Here is a 19,071-nt window from a genome sequence, read left to right on the forward strand (position 1 = left end):
TATATATAGTGCCACTGCACGCCAGGCTGTGTGTGCAACAGAGCAGGATCCTGTCTCTAAAAAATAAAAATAAAATAAGGAAAAATAACTTACCAACATACTGCATTTTAGCTGATGGTGACAAAAGCATGTTAATTATAAAGCTGTATCCAATCTGTTCTGCCATATATTTTTGTTGTTTTAGTGTTTGTCCTGCCAAGGCCCAAAGTGCAATGGCTCCTTGTTCCTTAACATCTATTTGAAATGCCTATTTTAAAAAATATTTCATTAATTCAGTGAATATTTGTTGAACACTTTAGGGATGTGTATTTTATAAAATGTTTATTCTAGAATTGGTTTAGTTTTTCTATTCACTTAACAATTCAAAATAGAATACATCATCTAAGAAAAATGACCAGGAATCATAAAATTCCTACCTTTAGGAGTTTTAAAAGATATTTAGTTAACGATTTTTCCAGAAATGCTTTCTGTATAAGAGGGTTGTGACTTGCAAGTGATTCCACAGCCATTGCACCTTTCATTTGGACACTAATTTGTTTCCCTTTAAAAAGAGCCACCAGAGGAGGAATCGCTCCCTCCATAGCTATAGCATCCTGAATTTCCTTATTGTCACGCCCAACCTCAGCAATTGCAGCAGAAGATACAGCCTTCAACACATCTTTAAATGAATTTAAGAACAAGTTAAATAAACCTTAAGAAAAATAAGAATATCAAAGTGCAGCATATCATTAGTTTCCCATATTATAAAATCAAATTTATAAAAAAGCTTAGAGAAAATAAAGAAAAGTAGAAATAAATAAAACTGGGTAGATTTACCATCTAAACACAATCAATCATTTGTCATAATCTCATGTACTATTTCTTATGAAGACAGATTTAGATAGTTATAGATGTATTTGATATAGTTTTATTTTAAAACAATAACCTGCATTTTTACTTACAATTCAAACATTCCCTCCCCACCATCCTTTTTGAGACAAGGTTTGGCTCAATCACCCAGGCTGGAGTCCAGTGGTGTGTGTGATCTCAGCTCACTACAACCTCCGCCATCCTCCCACCTCAGCCTCCTGAGTAGCTGGGACTACAGGTGTGCACCACCATGCCCAGCTAACTTTTGTGTTTTTTGTAGAGGAATTACTGGAATAACTCAGTACATCTCAGTAAACTGCTTATCAAAAATGATAACAGCATCTTAGCCTTCCATAATCAAGAGTTCAAAAGTATCAATGTTACTGTGTTTGAGTATGGGTGTTATCACTAAAAATAAATACATCAACTTTGCTCAAATTTGATAGATAAAAATGCTGCCTCAACTTGTTTTGTACTTTTGGTATTGGTGAATCTAAACATTTTCCTGTATTTTAACAAGTTGCATTTTTTTAACATATAGAAAAGTTGTAAGAATAAGTCAGAGAATTCCTGTATACTTTTACCTGGATTTATAAATTTTTAATATATTGCCATATTGGTTTTTCTATCCATTTATCTATATAATCTGCTTTTCTAAATTTGAGGGTATGTTGCATGCATACATCATGGCCTTTTATCTCTTTAATATTCTAGTGTGTATTTACTAAAAACAAGCCTATCCTTTTATGTAACTACAAGGCAATTAGTAGATGCAATACTTTAATCATATTGCATTGACCATCCTAGTAATGTCCTTTATCACATTTACTTTCTTCCAGTACAGGATCCAGACCAGGACCATGTATTGCACTTAATTATGTCTCTTTAGTGTTCTATTATCTGGAACCTTTTCTCAGGGGTTTTTTGGTCTTTTATGACATAGACATTTTTAATGAATATAGGTCATTTAGTTTAGAGAATTTTCCTCAATTTGGGTTTCTTTGATGTTTCCTCATGACTCAAGATATGCACCTCCATCGAGAATATTTTTAAAGTGACATTATGGCTTGGGTGCAGTGGTGCATGCATGTAATCCCAGCTACACAGGAGGCTAAGGTGGGAGGACTGCTTGAACCCAGGGGTTCAAGATCAGCCCGGGCAGCATAGCAACCTCATTTCAAAAAAAAGTGACATTATGTTATAGGGATATCCTCTGTGGAGTTATATAATGTCCATCTATTCCTCGATGGTGATGTTAATTTTGATCATCCAGTTTCTCTACTATATAGTTGCTATTTTCCCTCTTGCAACTAATAAGGAGCAAAACACTTGTAAATATCAAAATTTGCCTCCAAGATTTAGCAACCATTTATAATTTTTGCCTGAACCAATCTTTACTATGCTGTCTGCAAAATACTAATTTTCCGAATCTACCACTCCTTCACATTTGTCAGTTGACATTCTGCTATAAGGAAGAGCCCTACCTTATTCTCTATTTATTTGTTTCCTTGTTTATCCAATTTTCATCAGGATGAGGGCACAGGCTCCTATTTTATTCAATGAGTTATAACCCATTAATTTAATTTAATTTATTTATTTTTGAGAAAAGGTCTCACTCTGTCACCCAGGCTAGAATTCAGTGACACGAACTCAGCTCACTGCAACCTCTGCCTCCCAGGCTCAAGCAATCCTCCCACCTCAGCCTCCCAAGTAGCTGGGAATACAGGCGTGTGTCACCACGCCCAGCTGATTTTTGCATTTCTAGTAGAGATGAGATTTTGCCATGTTGCCCAGGCTGGTGTTGAACTCATGAGCTCAAGCTATCTGCCCGTCTTGGCCCCGCAAAGTGCTGGGATTATAGGCATGAGCCACTGTGCCTGGTGTATTTTCTTATTTATGTTGTTACTCAAATTGTCTAAGATTTGGCCAGTGGGAGCCCCTTCAGGTTTTCCTTGTGTCCTATAGATATGCCTCCTTTTTTTTTTTTTTTAAAAAAAAAGGATTTTATTACTTTGTCACCATATGATGATGTTCCTGACTCACCATATACCTTCTCTGCCCCTGCCCTGGAATCAACTATTTCTCCAAGAAGCTCTGGTTCCTTTTAATGAGGGATGATATTTAGAAACCAAGATTTGGGTGCTTGGTATGCTCACTGCTACTGGAATATCATTGCTTCTGGATCATATGTATATGTGTATGTGTATATGTATGTATGTGTGTGTGTGTGTATAAATCCAAATATGTATACATATATATGTATATGTGTATACACACACACTCATACATATACACATACATTTCCGATTCCAATCCAACCCCACAGGGTTCTTTATTGCTTTCCTACATTCTGCACATTTCTTTGCACAGTAAGAACCCAATAATATCAACACATTTATTTATTTCTTCAGTCCTACAGTACTTATCATGTGGGTTCAGAATTGTTCTACCCATATCACTATGACATACAAGCTCACTAAAAAGAACTCAAAATCTGTGTGTAGTTTGTGTTTACCCTTAGAAAGACGGTATATAATGTACTGGGTTTAAAATTATTTGTGTTCATTTTTTCTTTTTAAATCTAGTTATATAATTTGTTTATTTCTTTCAGTTTTCATTTCCCCCAGCCTGTACATTTAATTTTTTTATTATGTAGAATATCAATATATTTCCAAAAGCAAAACTAGATAGAAAAGTGTTTGTGCATTCATGTAGCTACCAATATCCTTTAGATGCTCTATAATCCAGCATTTGTTTTTTCATATACTATCAAGGTTAATTATCTCTCTATTAAGGCCTTATTGTTCATACCAACTTCTACACCCACTTTATATCAATTTATGTCAAACACATTAACTGTTTTTATTGTTATGAGTATTTTCTTCATTTAATCATCTAATCATTTATTTAGTGCATATTTATTGAATAGCTATGTGCTAGACACTGTCCCAGGTACTAGGGAAACAATGGTGAACCAACAAAACAAGGTCCTTGACCTTGTGGAACAAAAGAAAAGGCCAGAGTAAAGAACAAAGCAGTAAGTTAAATATTACTTGAGAGTAATATCAGAGAAAAAGGGAGTGACACGAAGGTCACTTCCTCTTGAAGTAGGAAAGTAAAAAGGGCTTATAGGCCATGCTGGAAATGCAGATCATGTTCTAGGTGACAGTCACTGAGTAATTTAAAGAAGAAGATATGATCAACTTTACATTTTAGTTAGATCACTCAAGTAACACTTGGAATATTAACCCTGAAAGATTAATAAAATTAAGAGAGTATGGGGGAAACCATTCTTTCCCTTACCCAATATTCCTGCATCAGTACAAAAAGTAGAAATTCCTCCACCCATAGCCAACTCAGAAATATTAAGAATAAAAGTTTACCCCTTACTCATTCTTCCCCATGAGAAAAATAGTGAGTTACATAATTTTTTTAGTTTGAAGAATGAGTCATTGCAAATGCATGGTTTAGGTTCTTTTTGGCACTTTTTGTTGTTTCCTCAAAGCAAGCTTTCCAACAATAAGGCTGAAGTTTTGATCTCTATTTGATTCCTGTCTATTTCTCATTTGGACCCAAATTCTGAAAGGAATGGAAGTATCTTTACTAAGCTATTCAGTAATCCAAAGTAGCTCTAAAGCTCATGGAAGACGTCAGGGATGTGGATAAAGAACTGGGAAGAACAGATTGTAAACCTAGTAGAGTTCCTTTGGAGTGAATAAGAGTTAAAGAAGGGTATGCTGGGTGAAAGCAGCAGCATGACAAGAATGGAAGCTTAAGGAACTCCAACTTTAAGAGTTGGGTAAAGGAGGACTAATGGTGAAGGCAGACTTTATCTACAACTTTTGGGGTCATAATTCCAAAGTTTTCAGATTTTAGAATGTTAGGAGTATATAATACTACATATTGTATAACATCACAAAGGGTCTGGAGAAAATCAATTTTTGCAGAAATATGTGACTAATCATTTCAAGAAAAAAATGAGGTGATCTTTTAAGTTTTTCTCAGTTTGAAACTGAAAAAGCATTCTGTATGCTTTTGTTACATATTTGAGTTTCTGTGGTGGTGTCATATAAACTTTTGTTATTAACACAGAACAGGAAAGTTGGGTGTCATATGAAATCATTGTAGGAATGAAAGCATGTATACATGAATACATGTATATAAGAATGTGAATATAAGCAGCTAAATGGGTGAAGGAAAGGCCTAAAACAAACCAAATTTAGCAAGGGTAGGCTTGCTCTGGACATAGAGACTCAGACTAAGAAGATGTTAACAAATCCATCTTTTCAAGAAACTATATGTAAATCTACTTTGGGACCATTTTAATACATGAAATCTTAGAGTAGCTCACATGGTAAAGAAGACACTGGAATTAATAATATGCCTTTTTGATCTCCTATACCTTAACAACCCAGCTAACATCCAAGAGGACTATTTGCTAAAGCACTAAAGTTATATAGGGGGGCTTACCTAAAAAAGAAAAAAATAATTAAAATTTATTTTAAATTATCTTCATTGGAGTGAGGAGATAATGTAGATTATGGTGTAGGAAAAAATACTTTTATTTCAGTAATGTATTTCATACCATAGTTTTCTTTCATGAATGAACTCATTTGTTATATATTCAAATTGCTGCTACAATTTGTACTTTGTTACAGCATCTGGGATTGAGAAAAGGAAAACAGGAAGAGAAGATCTAGTCCCTATATTTAAATTTTAATTGGTTAGATAAAACACAAACAAAAAAAGAGATAAAGAATGACTATAAATGAGTAAAAATTATAGGTTTAAAATATACATAAAAGCTGACCCTCTTTAATGTTATTCTTTTTTCCTTTTTTTTTTTTTTTTTGAGATGGAGTCTCACTCTGTTGCCCAGGCTGGAGTGCAGTGGTGCAATCTCAACTCACTGCAACCTCTGCCTGCCGAATTCAAGCAATTCTCCTGCCTCAGTCTCCTGAGTAGCTGGGATTACAGGCATGCACCACCATGCCCAGCTAATTTTTGTATTTTAGTAGAGATGGGGTTTCACCATGTTGGCCAGGCTGGTCTCGAACTCCTGACCTCAGTGATCTGCCTCAGCCTCCCAAAATGCTGGGATCATAGGTGTGAGCCACCGCACCTGACCTCTAATGCTATTCTTAAAGGATAAAGTAAAGCATAGTAAGCAATGGAAGAACACTTGAACAGAGAGATCATAAGGAATTTGTTACGAAAGGAGAGGTCTTTCAAATGATGTCACCACGCGATAGAGGTTCTTAGAAGATGACACTTGCTTAAATTTGAAGTTTTAAAGTAAAGGAAAGATCACTTCTACATTCCCCTTATTCTTAAATCTTAACTTACATTTAACCAATATATTTATTTTGTATTTATTCCTGGTTAACTGGAAGAGGAAGCCAAATGATATACTGAGCGGGAAGAAAAAGGGCAAGTTCTTCTCAATTTTCTCTTCCCCCAAATTTGGGGAAAACCATATATTTGGAGCTTACACTGTTACATCTGCTGACTGGAATGAGATTATTCTTACAGAACCCAGGAGACCATTTGCAGTAGCTGCAGAAACTGCCTCATGGCTTTTGATGTTCTTGGTACTGAGATGCACTTTAGGAACTGATAATTGGCCTAATACTTACTGATAACCTTGAATTTTGACATCAAATATCTAACAAATCTGAAGCCCTTGTTGTCACTTGCAAAATAGCTACCCATGATCAATATGTGTACTATTCACCCAAGGTAGCATATACTCTCCCAGTCATATTGTATGTATTTTAAAAATCATCCATGCCAGTATTTCCATTGTAAACATGTCTAATTAAACTTTTTAAAAGAATATGCCTTTGACAGTCAATTATTTTTATAAGCCCAGCAGTTTAAATTTAACTGTTTTCTGCTGGGCATGGTGGCTCACACCTGTAATCCCAGCACTTTGGGAGGCTGTGTTGGGCAGATCACAAGGTCAGGAGTTTGAGACCAGCCTGGCCAACTGGTGAAACCCTGTCTCTACTAAAAATACAAAAATTAGCCAGGCGTGGTGATGCATGCCTGTAATCCCAGCTACTCAGGAGGCTGAGACAGAAGAATTGCTTGAACCCGGGAGGCAGATGTTGCAGTGAGCTGAGATCACACCACTGCACTCCAGACTGGGCAACAGAGCAAGACTCCATCTTGAGAAAAATAAAATAAAAATAAAGAAACTTAACTGTTATCTACATAGTTTAGCAGTTAGGAAAAATAAATTTGTGTTTTAGATATTAAGGTTATATTACACATGTTTAGATCTATTCAAAGACAGATTCAAGACATCTATTCATATAGGACAAGTCAAACCCCATGTTTGCTTCACTTAATATATCTGGTCATTATAAAATAATACAGAGATAGAAGCTCACCTGAATCAGAACTCAGAAATCTTATAAGATACGGGAGGCCTTTATGTTCTCTGACAGCTCTTTGGTTGTTTTCATTTCCTATACATAATACCCGTATACAGTTCATTACATTTACTAGCACATTTTCTATGTTTAAGTTCAATAGATTTATCAGACTTGGGATTCCATTCTAAAAATAAACAAAAAAATTACATTTGAATTAGTTTAAGATAAATGTAATCTTTATTTAGAAATACAAGTTGGCTGGACGTGGTGGCTCACACCTGTAATCCCAGCACTTTGGGAGGCCAAGGCAGGCGGATCACAAGGTCAAGAGATCAAGACCATCCTGGCCAACATGGTGAAACCCAGTCTCTACTAAAAATACAAAAATTAGCCAGGCGTGGTGGTGCATGCCTGTAGTTCCAGCTACTTGAGAGGCTGAGGCAGGAGAATCGCTTGAACCTGGGAGGTGGAGGTTGCAGTGAGCCAAGATTGTACTATTGCACCCTAGCCTGGTGACAGAGAAGACTGTCTCAAAAAAAAAAAAAAAAGAAAGAAAGAAAAAGAAACACAAGTCTGTAATCTTTCTTGCCGTAAATAACTATTTAGGAGAGAATGAGTGCCACAAACAAATGTGTCTATTGGTAAGAAACATTATGTGACAGTTAATACAGCTATCTAAGTGAAGTAAATAAGATTGATTGAATATATTGCCCCATTAGGAAATATTTGCCATTGTAGACACTGCACTGGTAATTGGTAAACAGCAAGAAGCAATCGACATATACTAACTTAAGAAAATACTCCCTCATCTACTTCTGGACTGTACTCAAATGCCAACTTTTCAGTGGAGCATTTTTCATCAGGCATGCCCTCTCTCTCCCTCTTCCCTGCTGTATTCTTCCCTGAGAGTTTTGTCATTGAATAGCAACATGGGTTTCTATTTTTGTAACTTCTATATGAGGGAGTTATTGTCAGTCAAAAATAATGGTCTATGAAAAAAACTTACATATTTGGCAATAACATCCTTGTTTTCACATTGAGCAATATCATATAGAATGACAGCACAGCGAGACTGTACTTCAGGCTCATCACAAACCAGTAGGTTGATTAGAGATGGAATGCCTCCCGCTTCTACCAAAGCATGCACTGCTGTTTTGTGGGTTGAGATATTACTCAATAACCCAACAGTTTTGCACTGCAGTTTTATTTTGGAACTTTTTAATAGATTGATTAAGGCAGGAATGGTGCCTGTAATGAAAAGAGCAAAAAAATAAAAAAGCATGAATTATTGGTAACCATTTTAGTCAATTTATCATGACAATATTTAAACAATATTTATGGGCATTATAATATAAATATGAAATAATTGTATAAAATATTTATAAAATTATCATTTGAAACTATATGAAGAAACCTTCCATCTTGTCTTTGGTATGGGCAGCTCTCATTGTTCATACATTTGATTTTCACAGAGAGTGATCATGCATTTTATATTAGTAACCTTAAGCCACCATTGAAACACTGAATTCTGGCTTAAGATTATTGATAAATAAATTCTTTGTGCTACAATATGGTATAGTTCAGTTTTGGTTATTGCATCAACTTTGTATGGCACTGCTTATGCAATTATTTGAACATTTTATTATATTTTATCCTTATTTTATACCAGCATGTGAAAAACAAAAAGTGCTGAATCTAGTAAAATGCAACATTAGTCTCATTAATTACAATTGGCTCAAAGATAGAAATCATTGGGCATAGTGAAAATAGAAAATCTGGCTTCAGTTTGATGCCTGTTATACTTACATCAATTCAATGTTAAGCAGAAAGCACCTTATAAGACACACACAAAATGATAGAAAATATAATAGATATAATAAAGACTTTATTTATTTAGCTACCTGAAATGAAACATCCCTCGTCACTTCTTTAAGTCTATAGTTCACCTTTTGGATATAGAGCTTTTTGTACAGATTTTCAGGAACATATTAGGGGACTATCTATGATCAATCAAATTTTAATTTATTCATTTAATATTTATGAAGCATTTCACGTGCATTCAATAACCACATTATGGTAGTGGCTACCATATTGGACATTTTCAAATAGAACATTTTCTTTGTGTGTGTGTGTGTGTAGATAGATAGATGGATAGATAGATAGATAGATAGATAGATGGAGATATAGATAGACATAAAGACAAAGACAGGGTCTCACTATGTTGCCCAGACTGGTCTCAAACTCCTGGGCTCAAGCTATCCTCCTGCCTTGGCATCCCAAAGTGCTGGGATTACAGGCACAAGCTACCATGCCCAGCCGAACATTTTCAACATTTCAGAAAGCTATTCTGGACAGTGCTATTCTCAAAACAATCCTATGGGGTAGAGCCATTTTATTTATTTTTTTATTATACTTTAAGTTCTAGGATACATGTGTACAACGTGCAGGCTTGTACACATTTGCCATGTTTGTTTGCTGCACCCATTAACTCCTCATGTATGTTAGGTATTTCCCCTAATGCTGTCCCTCCCCCTGACCCCCATCCCTCGACAGGCCCTGGTGTGTGATGTTTCCCACGCTGTGTCCAACTGTTCTCATTGTTCAGTTCCCACCTATGAGTGAGAACATGTGGTGTTTGGTTTCCTGTCTTTGTGATAGTTTGCTCAGAATGATGGTTTCCAGTTTCATCCATGTCCCTGCAAAGGACAAGAACTCATCCTTTTTTATGGCTGCATAGTATTCCATGGTGTATATGTGCCACATTTTCTTAATCCAGTCTATCATTGATGGACATTTGGGTTGGTTTCAAGTTTTTGCTATTGTGAATAGTGCCGCAATAAACCTATGTGTGCATGTGTCTTTATAGTAGCATGATTTATAATGCTTTGGGTATATACCCAGTAATGGAATTGCTGGGTCAAATGGTATTTCTAGTTCTAGATCCTTGAGGAATCGCCACATTGTCTTCCACAATGGTTGAACTAGTTTACACTTCCACCAATAGTGTAAAAGCATTACCATTTCTCCACATCCTCTCCAGCATCTGTTGTTTCCTGACTTTTTAATGATTGCCATTCTAACAGATGTGAGATTGTGAGATGGTATCTCATTGTGGTTTTGATTTGCATTTCTCTGATGACCAGTGATGATGAGCATTTTTTCATGTGTCTGTTGGCTGCATAAATATCTTCTTTGAGAAGTGTCTGTTCATATCCTTTGCCCACTTTTTGATGGGGTTGTTTTTTTTTTGTTTTTTTTTTGTTTTTCTTACAAATCTGTTTACGTTCTCTGTAGATTCTGGATATTAGCCCTTTGTCAGATAGGTAGATTGCAAAAATTTTCTCCCATTCTGTAGGTTGCCTGTTCAATCTGATGGTAGTTTCTTTTGCTGTGCAGAAGTTCTTTAGTTTAATTAGATCCCATTTGTCTATTCTGGCTTTTTGTTGCCATTGCTTTTGGTGTTTTAGTCATGAAGTCCTTGTCCATGCCTATGTCCTGAATGGTATTGCCTAGGTTTTCATCAAGGATTTTTATGGTTTTAGGTCTAACATTTAAGTCTTTAATCCATCTTGAATTAATTTTTGTATAAGGTGTAAGGAAGGGATCCAGTTTCAGGTTTCTACATATGGCTAGCCAGTTTTCCCAGCACCATTTATTAAATAGGGAATCCTTTCCCCGTTTCCTGTTTTTGTCAGGTTTGTCAAAGATCAGATGGTTGTAGATGTGTGGTGATATTTCTGAGGCCTCCGTTTGTTCCATTGGTCTATACTTCTGTTTTGGTAACAGTATCCTGCTGTTTTGGTTACTGTAGCTTTGTAGTATAGTTTGAAGTCAGGTAGTGTGATGCCTCCAGCTTTGTTCTTTTTGCTTAGGATTGTCTTGGCAATGCAGGCTCTTTTTTGGTTCCACGTGAACTTTAAAGTCGTTTTTTCCAATTCTGTGAAGAAAGTCATCAGTAGCTTGATGGGGATGGCGTTGAATCTATAAATTACCTTGGGCAATAATGGCCATTTTCACAATATTTCAGGAAATCACGGATTTCCTATCCATGAGCATGGAATGTTCTTCCATTTGTTTGTGTCCTCTTTTATTTCATTGAGCAGTGGTTTGAAGTTCTCCTTAAAGAGGTCCTTCACATCCCTTGTAAGTTGGTTTCCTAGGTATTTTATTCTCTTTGTAGCAACTGTGAATGGGAGTTCACTCATGATTTGGCTCTCTGTTAGACTGTTATTGATGTACAGGAATGCTTGTGATTTTTGCACATTGATTTTGTATCCTGAGACTGCTAAAGTTGCTTATCAGCTTAAGGAGATTTTGGGCTGAGATGATGGGGTTTTCTAAATCTACAATCATGTCATCTGCAAACAGGGACAATTTGACTTCCTCTTTTCCTAATTGAATATCCTTTATTTGTTTCTCTTGCCTGATTGCCCCGGCCAGAACTTCCAACACTATGTTGAATAGGAGTGGTGAGAGAGGGCATTCCTGTCTTGTGCCAGTTTTCAAAGGGAATGCCTCCAGTTTTTGCCAATTCGGTATGATATTGGCTGTGGGTCTGTCGTAAATAGCGCTTATTATTTTGAGATACATTTCATCAATACCTAGTTTATTGAGAGTTTTTAGCATGAAGGGCTGTTGAATTTTGTCAAAGGCCTTTTCTGCATCTATTGACATAATCATGTAGTTTTTGTCATTAGTTCTGTTTATGTGATGGATTACATTTATCGATTTACAGATGTTGAACAAGCCTTGCATCCCAGGGATGAAGCCCACTTGATCATGGTGGATAAGCTTTTGGATGTGCTGCTGGATTCGGTTTGCCAGTATTTTACTGAGGATTTTCGCATCAATGTTCATCAGGTATAGTGATCTAAAATTCTCTTTTTTTGTTGTGTCTCTGCCAGGCTTTGGTATCAGGATGATGCTGGCTTCATAAAATGAGTTAGGGAGGATTCTCTCCTTTTCTGTTGATTGGAATAGTTTCAGAAGGAATGGTACCAGCTCCTCTTTGTATCTCTGGTAGAATTCGGCTATGAATCCATCTGGTCCTTGACTTTTTTTGGTTGGTAGGCTATTATTCCCTCAATTTCAGAGCCTGTTATTGGTCTATTCAGAGATTCAACTTATTTCTGGTTTAGTCTTGGGAGGGTGTATGTGTCCAGGAATTTATCCATTTCTTCTAGATTTTCTAGTTTATTTGTGTAGAGGTGTTTATAGTATTCTCTGATGGTAGTCTGTTTTTCTGTGGGGTTGGTGGTGATATCCTCTTTATCATTTTTTATTGCATCTATGTGATTCTTCTCTCTTTTCTTCTTTACTAGTCTTGCTAGCGGTCTATCAGTTTTGTTGATCTTTTCAACAAACAAGTTCCTTGGATTCACTGAATTTTTGAGGGGTTTTTGGTGTCTCTATCTCCTTCAGTTCTGCTCTGATCTTTGTTATTTCTTGCCTTCTGCTAGCTTTTGAATTTATTTGCTCTTGCTCATCTAGTTCTTTTAATTGTGATATTAGGTGTCGATTTTAGATCTTTCCCGCTTTCTCTTTTTTTTTTTTTTTTTGAGATGGAGTCTCACTCTGTAGCCCAGGCTAGAGTGCAGTGGTGCGATCTCGGCTCACTGCAAGCACCACCTCTGGGGTTCATGCCATTGTCCTGTCTCAGCCTCCCAAGTAGCTGGGATTACAGGTGCCCACCACCAAGTCTGGCTAATTTTTTTGTATTTTTAGTAGAGATGGGGTTTCCCATGTTAGCCAGGATGGTTGCGATCTGCCCACCTCAGCCTCCCAGAGTGCTGGAATTACAGGCATGAGCCACCGCGCCCGACCAATTCCTGCTTTCTCTTGTGGGCATTTAGTGCTATAAATTTCCCTCTACACACTGCTTTAAATCTGTCCCAGAGATTCTGGTACATTGTGTCTTTGTTCTCATTGGTTTCAAAGAACTTCTTTATTTCTGCCTTCATTTTTTTATTTACCCAGTAGTCATTCAGGAGCAGGTTGTTCAGTTTCCATGTAGTTGTGCGGTTTTGAGTGAGTTTCTTAATCCTGAGTTCTAGTTTGATTGCACTGTGGTCTGAGAGACAGTTTGTTATAATTTCTGTTCTTTTACATTTGCTGAAGAGTGCTTTACTTCTAACTATGTGGTCAGTTTTGGAACAAGTGCGATGTGGTGCTGAGAAGAATGTATATTCTGTTGCTTTGGGGTGGAGAGTTCTGTAGATGTCTATTAGGTCCACTTGGTGCAGAGCTGAGTTCAAGTCCTCGATATCTTTGTTAACTTTCTGTCTCGTTGATCTGTCTAATATTGACAGTGTGGTGTTAAATTCTCCTATTACTATTGTGTGGGAATCTAAGTCTCTTTGTAGGCCTCTAAGGACTTGCTTTATGAATCTGGGTGCTCCTGTATATGGGTGCATATATATTTAGAATAGGTAGCTCTTCTTGTTGAATTGATCCCTTTACCATTATGTAATGGCCTTCTTTGCCTCTTTTGATGTTTGTTGGTTTAAATTCTGTTTTATCAGAGACTAGAATTGCAACCCCTGCTTTATTTTGCTTTCCATTTGCTTGGTAGATCTTCCTCCATCCCTTTATTTTGAGCCTATGTGTGTCTCTGCATATGAGATGGGTCTCCTGAACACAGCACATGGATGGGTCTTGACTCTTTATCCAATTTGCCAGTCTTTGTCTTTTAATTGGGGCATTTAGCCCATTTACATTTAAAGTTGATATTGTTATGTGTGAATTTTATCCTGTCATTATGATGTTAGCTGGTTATTTTGCCTGTCAGTTGATGCAGTTTCCTCCTAGCATCAGTGATCTTCACAATTTGGCATGTTTTTGCATTGGCTGGTACTGGGCGTTCCTTTCCATGTTTAGTACTTCCTTCAGGAGCTCTTGTAAGGCAGGCCTGGTGGTGACAAAATCTCTCAGCATTTGCTTGTCTGTAAGGTATTTTATTTCTCCTTCACTTATGAAGCTTAGTTTGGCTGGATATGAAATTCTGAGTTGAAAATTCTCTTCTTTAAGAATGTTCAATATTGGCCCCCACTCTCTTCTGGCTTGTAGAGTTTCTGCCGAGAGATCCGCTGTTAGTCTGATGGTCTTCCCTTTGTGGGTAACCTGACCTTTCTGTGTAGCTGCCCTTAACATTTTTTCCTTCATTTCAACCTTGGTGAATCTGACAATTATGTGTCTTGGGGTTGGTCTTTTCGAGGAGTATCTTTGTGGTGTTCTCTGTATTTCCTGAATTAAATGTTGGCCTTCCTTGCTAAGTTGGGGAAGTTCTCCTGGATAATATCCTGAAGAGTGTTTTCCAACTTGGTTCCATTCTCCTCTTCACTTTCAGGTACACCAATCAGACGTAGATTTGGTCTTTTCGCATAGTCCCATATTTCTTGGAGGCTTTGTTTGTTTCTTTTCACTGTTTTTACTTCTCTTCTTGGTTTATTTCTCTTCTCTTCTTGGTTTATTTCATTAATTTGATCTTCAGTCACTGATGCCCTTTTTTCCACTTGATCGAATCAGTTATTGAAGCTTGTGCGTGTGTCATGTATTTCTCGTGCCATGGTTTTCAGCTCCATCAGGTCATTTAAAGTCTTCTCTACACTGTTTATTCTAGTTAGCCATTCATTTAATCTTTTTTCAAGGTTTTTACCTTCCCTGCAATGGGTTTGAACCTCCTCCTTTAGCTCAGAGAAGTTTGTTATTACCGACCTTCTGAAGCCTACTCTGTCAACTGATCAAAGTCATTCTCTGTCCAGCTTTGTTCCGTTGCTGGTGAGGATCTGTAATCATTTGCAAGAGAAGAGGCACTCTGGTTTTTAGAATTTTAAGCTTTTCTGTTCTGGTTTCTCCCCATCTTTGTGGTTTTATCTGCCTTTGGTCTTTGATGTTGGTGACCTATAGATGGGGTTTTGGTGTAGATGTCCTTTTTGTTGATGTTGATGCTATTCCTTTCTGTTTGTTAGTTTTCCTTCTAACAGTCAGGTCCCTCAGCTGCAGGTCTGTTGGAGTTTGCTGGAGGTCCACTCCAGACCCTGTTTGCCTGGATATCACCAGCGGTGGCTGCAGAACAGCAAAAATTGCAGAACAGCAAACATTGCTGCCTGATCATTCCTCTGGAAGCTTCGTCCCTGAGGGGCACCCGCCTGTATGAGGTATCAGTCGGCCCCTACTGGGAGGTGTCTCTCAGTTAGGCTACAAGGGGGTCAGGGACCTACTTGATGTGGCAATCTGTCCATTCTCAGAGCTCAAACACCATTCTGGGAGAACCACTGCTCTCTTCAGAGCTGTCAGACAGGGACTTTTAAGTCTGCAGAAGTTTCTGCTGCCTTTTGTTTAGCTATGCCCTGCCCCCAGAGGTGGAGTCTACAGAGGCAGCAGGCCTTGGTGAGCTGCAGTGGGCTCTACCCAGTTTGAGCTTCCAGGCCGCTTTGTTTACCTACTAAAGCCTCAGCAATGGCGGATGCCACTCCCCCTGCCAGACTGCTGCCTTGCAGGTCCATCTCAGATTGCTGCACTAGCAGTGAGCAAGGCTCCGTGGGTGTGGGACCTGCCGAGCCAGGTGTGGGATGTAATCTCCTGGTGTGCTGTTTGCTAAGATCTTTGGAAAAAGCACAGTATTTGGGTGCGAGTGCCCCATTTTTTCAGGTACAGTCTGTCACAGCTTCCCTTGGCTAGGAAAGGGAAATCCCCCAACCCCTTGTGCTTCCCGGGTGAGGCGATGTCTGCCCTGCTTAGGCTCGCCCTCCATGGGTGGCACCCACTGTCCAACCAGTCCCAGTCGGATGAACCAGGTACCTCAGTTGGAAACGCAGAAATCACCTGTCTTCTGTGCCAGTCACGCTGGGAGCTGCAGACCGGAGCTGTTCCTATTCGGCCATGTTGGAACGGACCCCAGTAGAGCCATTTTATTAGTGAGTAAACTAAACTAAGAGAGGTTAAGCAATTATCTTAAGTTCTAAATGCAGAGCTAGTTACACAGCAGACCTGACACTAAATCTGCTATTTTTAATTTCAAAAGTAAATTGTGCAAAGTATAGAATAGGAATAATTTCTAAATGAAAGTAAATATAAAAGTAGTGTGGTAAAGTAATTTAAAAGTTAAATTAATACTTAACATCAGTTTTTAATTTTTTGAGCTTTTAGACAAATAGAATTGATACAGTTTTTTGATCCTGTGCAGCTTCCATGTGGAAAATAAAATATATGGTTGACAGGTAAATGACATGATCTTAGCAAAAGAAACTTAAAATCTACTAAAATTTTTCCTTTACAATCAAAAATATATTTTAAAATGACTGATGAATAAAATATAGCTCTACATAAAATAGCATTTAAAAAAGATAGTTAATAGAGTTTGCATCACCTGCATCCAAAATACATCTCCAGTATTGATCATTTGCCAAGCAAATTACTTCCAAGGACATGACAGCCATCATCCTTCGTTTATAGCTTTCAGACTGTAACATTTCTGTTCAAAGTGTTCAACAGAAAAACACAGCTGTAATTTATACAAGAGGCAATGAAATGCTTGATTCTGTTTTTTGTACCAGCTAAGTAAAACCAAGGGTTGAGGTCACCACTATTACCACCAACTGCATGCATTAAATTCCCCTCTGTGCACAGCTCCTTGTGAAGTAGTGACAAATTCCATCAGCCCATGATCTTTGAGGTTTATAGTCTATACAATAAGTGAAAAAATCCTGAAATTTCTTTTTTTCAGATGGGGTCTCAATTTGTTGCCCAGGCTGGAGTACAATGGCATGATCACAGCTCACTGCAGCCTGAATCTCCCTGGGCTCAGGTGATCTACCATCTCAGCCTCCCTAGTAGCTGAGACGACAGGAGTGCATCACCATGCCCAGCTAATTTTTGTATTTTTTGCAGAGACAGCATTTTGCCATGTGGCCCAGGCTGGTATCAAACTCTTGGGTTCAAGCAATCCACTTGCCTTGGCCTCCCAAAGTGCTAGGATTACAGGCATGAGCTACTATGCCTGGCGTATATTTTTAATCTTTGGTCTGAGTGACTTAGATTGGGTGGTCACATACTTCAAATTCCCTTGGAAAATAATACATCTCTCTTGGCTAAAATTAGTTGTTAAATAAAATTTGAATGTGAGTTTTCAAGAATAGCAAAGTAATCCACAGTACTGTCAATAAAAATTTAATATCCATTAAATTAGGTATGAGGCTTTATACATTTCCTGAGTATAAAAAAGATACTTTAAATAAAATCTTGGATGAACTTGTACTACAGACAGAAGGGATTACAAATATACATGTCTATTGTGCTAGGAAAAAACACACAGACTATCTTTTCCTCATATCTTTAGCCAGCCACTCTATTACCAAATCTGTCCTAAATCTAGCTTGGCTCTACCATTCCATGGCATTCTCTCTTAAAATTCAGCTTCTACTCCAAGAACTCATCCTGAGACCTCTAATAAACTGATTTCTCTTTTACACATAGTAGAAATGGGTAGTGTGAGGAGGGAGAGCTATTGCAGGGCCCAAGGTAAAACAGCAGTGGCCAGATGCTCACTGTTGTTTGTTCTGTTTGTGTCATTGTCAGGACTTTCCCCACAATGGCTGTAGGAAGCAGCAGCCCTGGTGAATTTTTATATGCTTTTAGGCCATTCCTGTTAGGGGGCAGAGCTTCCTACTATTAGGGTAGGTTTTTACAATGATTTAGTCTAGTAAAAGTAACAGGATGATCCTCTCACTTCCTCCTAACAAGACTACGAAATGATACAAATGCACACAAATAAACATTGAAAACACTTTCCAATATCTCTTGGGGCTCATATCCAGTATTTGGGATATGTTCCCAGTACCTAGTAAATTCCAACATCAGGTATTGAGCCAGACTTCTTGAATCAGTAGAATGGGGTTGAAAATCTTAAAAACATATTTTATCCCATCCTAAAATGAGTTGTTGGAAAAAAATCAGTTCTCATTCTCCAATTCATTTCTCTTATTTGGCTTTAGTTTTTTATTTTTATCAAAGTGATGCATGTGCATGATTCAGAGTTAAATGTTACTAAATGGCCTATAACAAAACTTAGTGGTTCCCGGCCCCACCCTCCCAACTTTTCTGTGTTCATCACTCCATATACAATCGGTTTAGACTCTTCCCTATAACCCTCTATGATTTATAAATCTCCTTATTTCTACATATTTATACACATTGCTGTGTTTTGCTACATTGATTTAGACTTCATTGACTTCATGTTATGAAAAATGGGAAATTAACTCTTTCAACATTGCTCTTTCCTCTTCCCTTTCTCCATATTTATAGCTTTTAGTTAAATCAATGTTAAGTGCTTACATGATGTCTATACAATTATTATTTACAGCTGAGCACTGTAATGTACTATGGTTGTGTCTCTTTTTTTTTTAAACAGGTAATAATTTCCTTATTTTATTTATTTATTTATTTATTTATTTATTTATTTATTTATTTATTTATTTATTTATGTTGAGACGAAGTCTCACTCTGTCACTAGGATGGACTGTAGTGGCACAGTCTCGGTTCACTGCAACCTTTGCCTCCCAGGTTCAAGGAGCTAGGACTACAGGTGCATGCCACCACACCCAGCTAATTTTTGTATTTTTAGCAGAGACAGGTTTTCACCATGTTGGCCAGGATGGTCTCTATCTCTTGACCTCGTGATCCACCTGCCTCGGCCTAATAATTTCCTTATTTTACAATAGTCCCTCCTTATCTGCAGAGGATACATTCCAAAATCCCCAGTGGATACCTGAAACTGAGGATAGTACTGAACCCTGTATATACTATGTTTTTTCCCAGACAGATGCTTCTTAACTTATGATGTGGT

General features: G+C 37.5%; 1 protein-coding gene across 1 annotated transcript in view; it reads right to left on the bottom strand.

Annotated features, from left to right (window-relative positions):
* Positions 1–19,071, bottom strand: part of ANKAR (ankyrin and armadillo repeat containing) — a 71,516-nt gene that overhangs the window by 18,842 nt on the left and 33,603 nt on the right. Inside the window, exons 10-14 of the mRNA XM_011936469.1 lie at positions 16,597–16,701; positions 8,236–8,477; positions 7,245–7,413; positions 417–658; positions 94–247 (exon numbers count right to left, since the gene is read on the bottom strand). Of these exons, the coding sequence (XP_011791859.1) occupies positions 94–247; positions 417–658; positions 7,245–7,413; positions 8,236–8,477; positions 16,597–16,701 (912 nt within the window). The remainder of the gene's footprint in view (positions 1–93; positions 248–416; positions 659–7,244; positions 7,414–8,235; positions 8,478–16,596; positions 16,702–19,071) is intronic.

The sequence above is a fragment of the Colobus angolensis genome, unplaced genomic scaffold, assembly GCF_000951035.1.
Source record: "Colobus angolensis palliatus isolate OR3802 unplaced genomic scaffold, Cang.pa_1.0 Scaffold153, whole genome shotgun sequence".
NCBI classification, from domain to species: Eukaryota; Metazoa; Chordata; class Mammalia; order Primates; family Cercopithecidae; genus Colobus; species Colobus angolensis.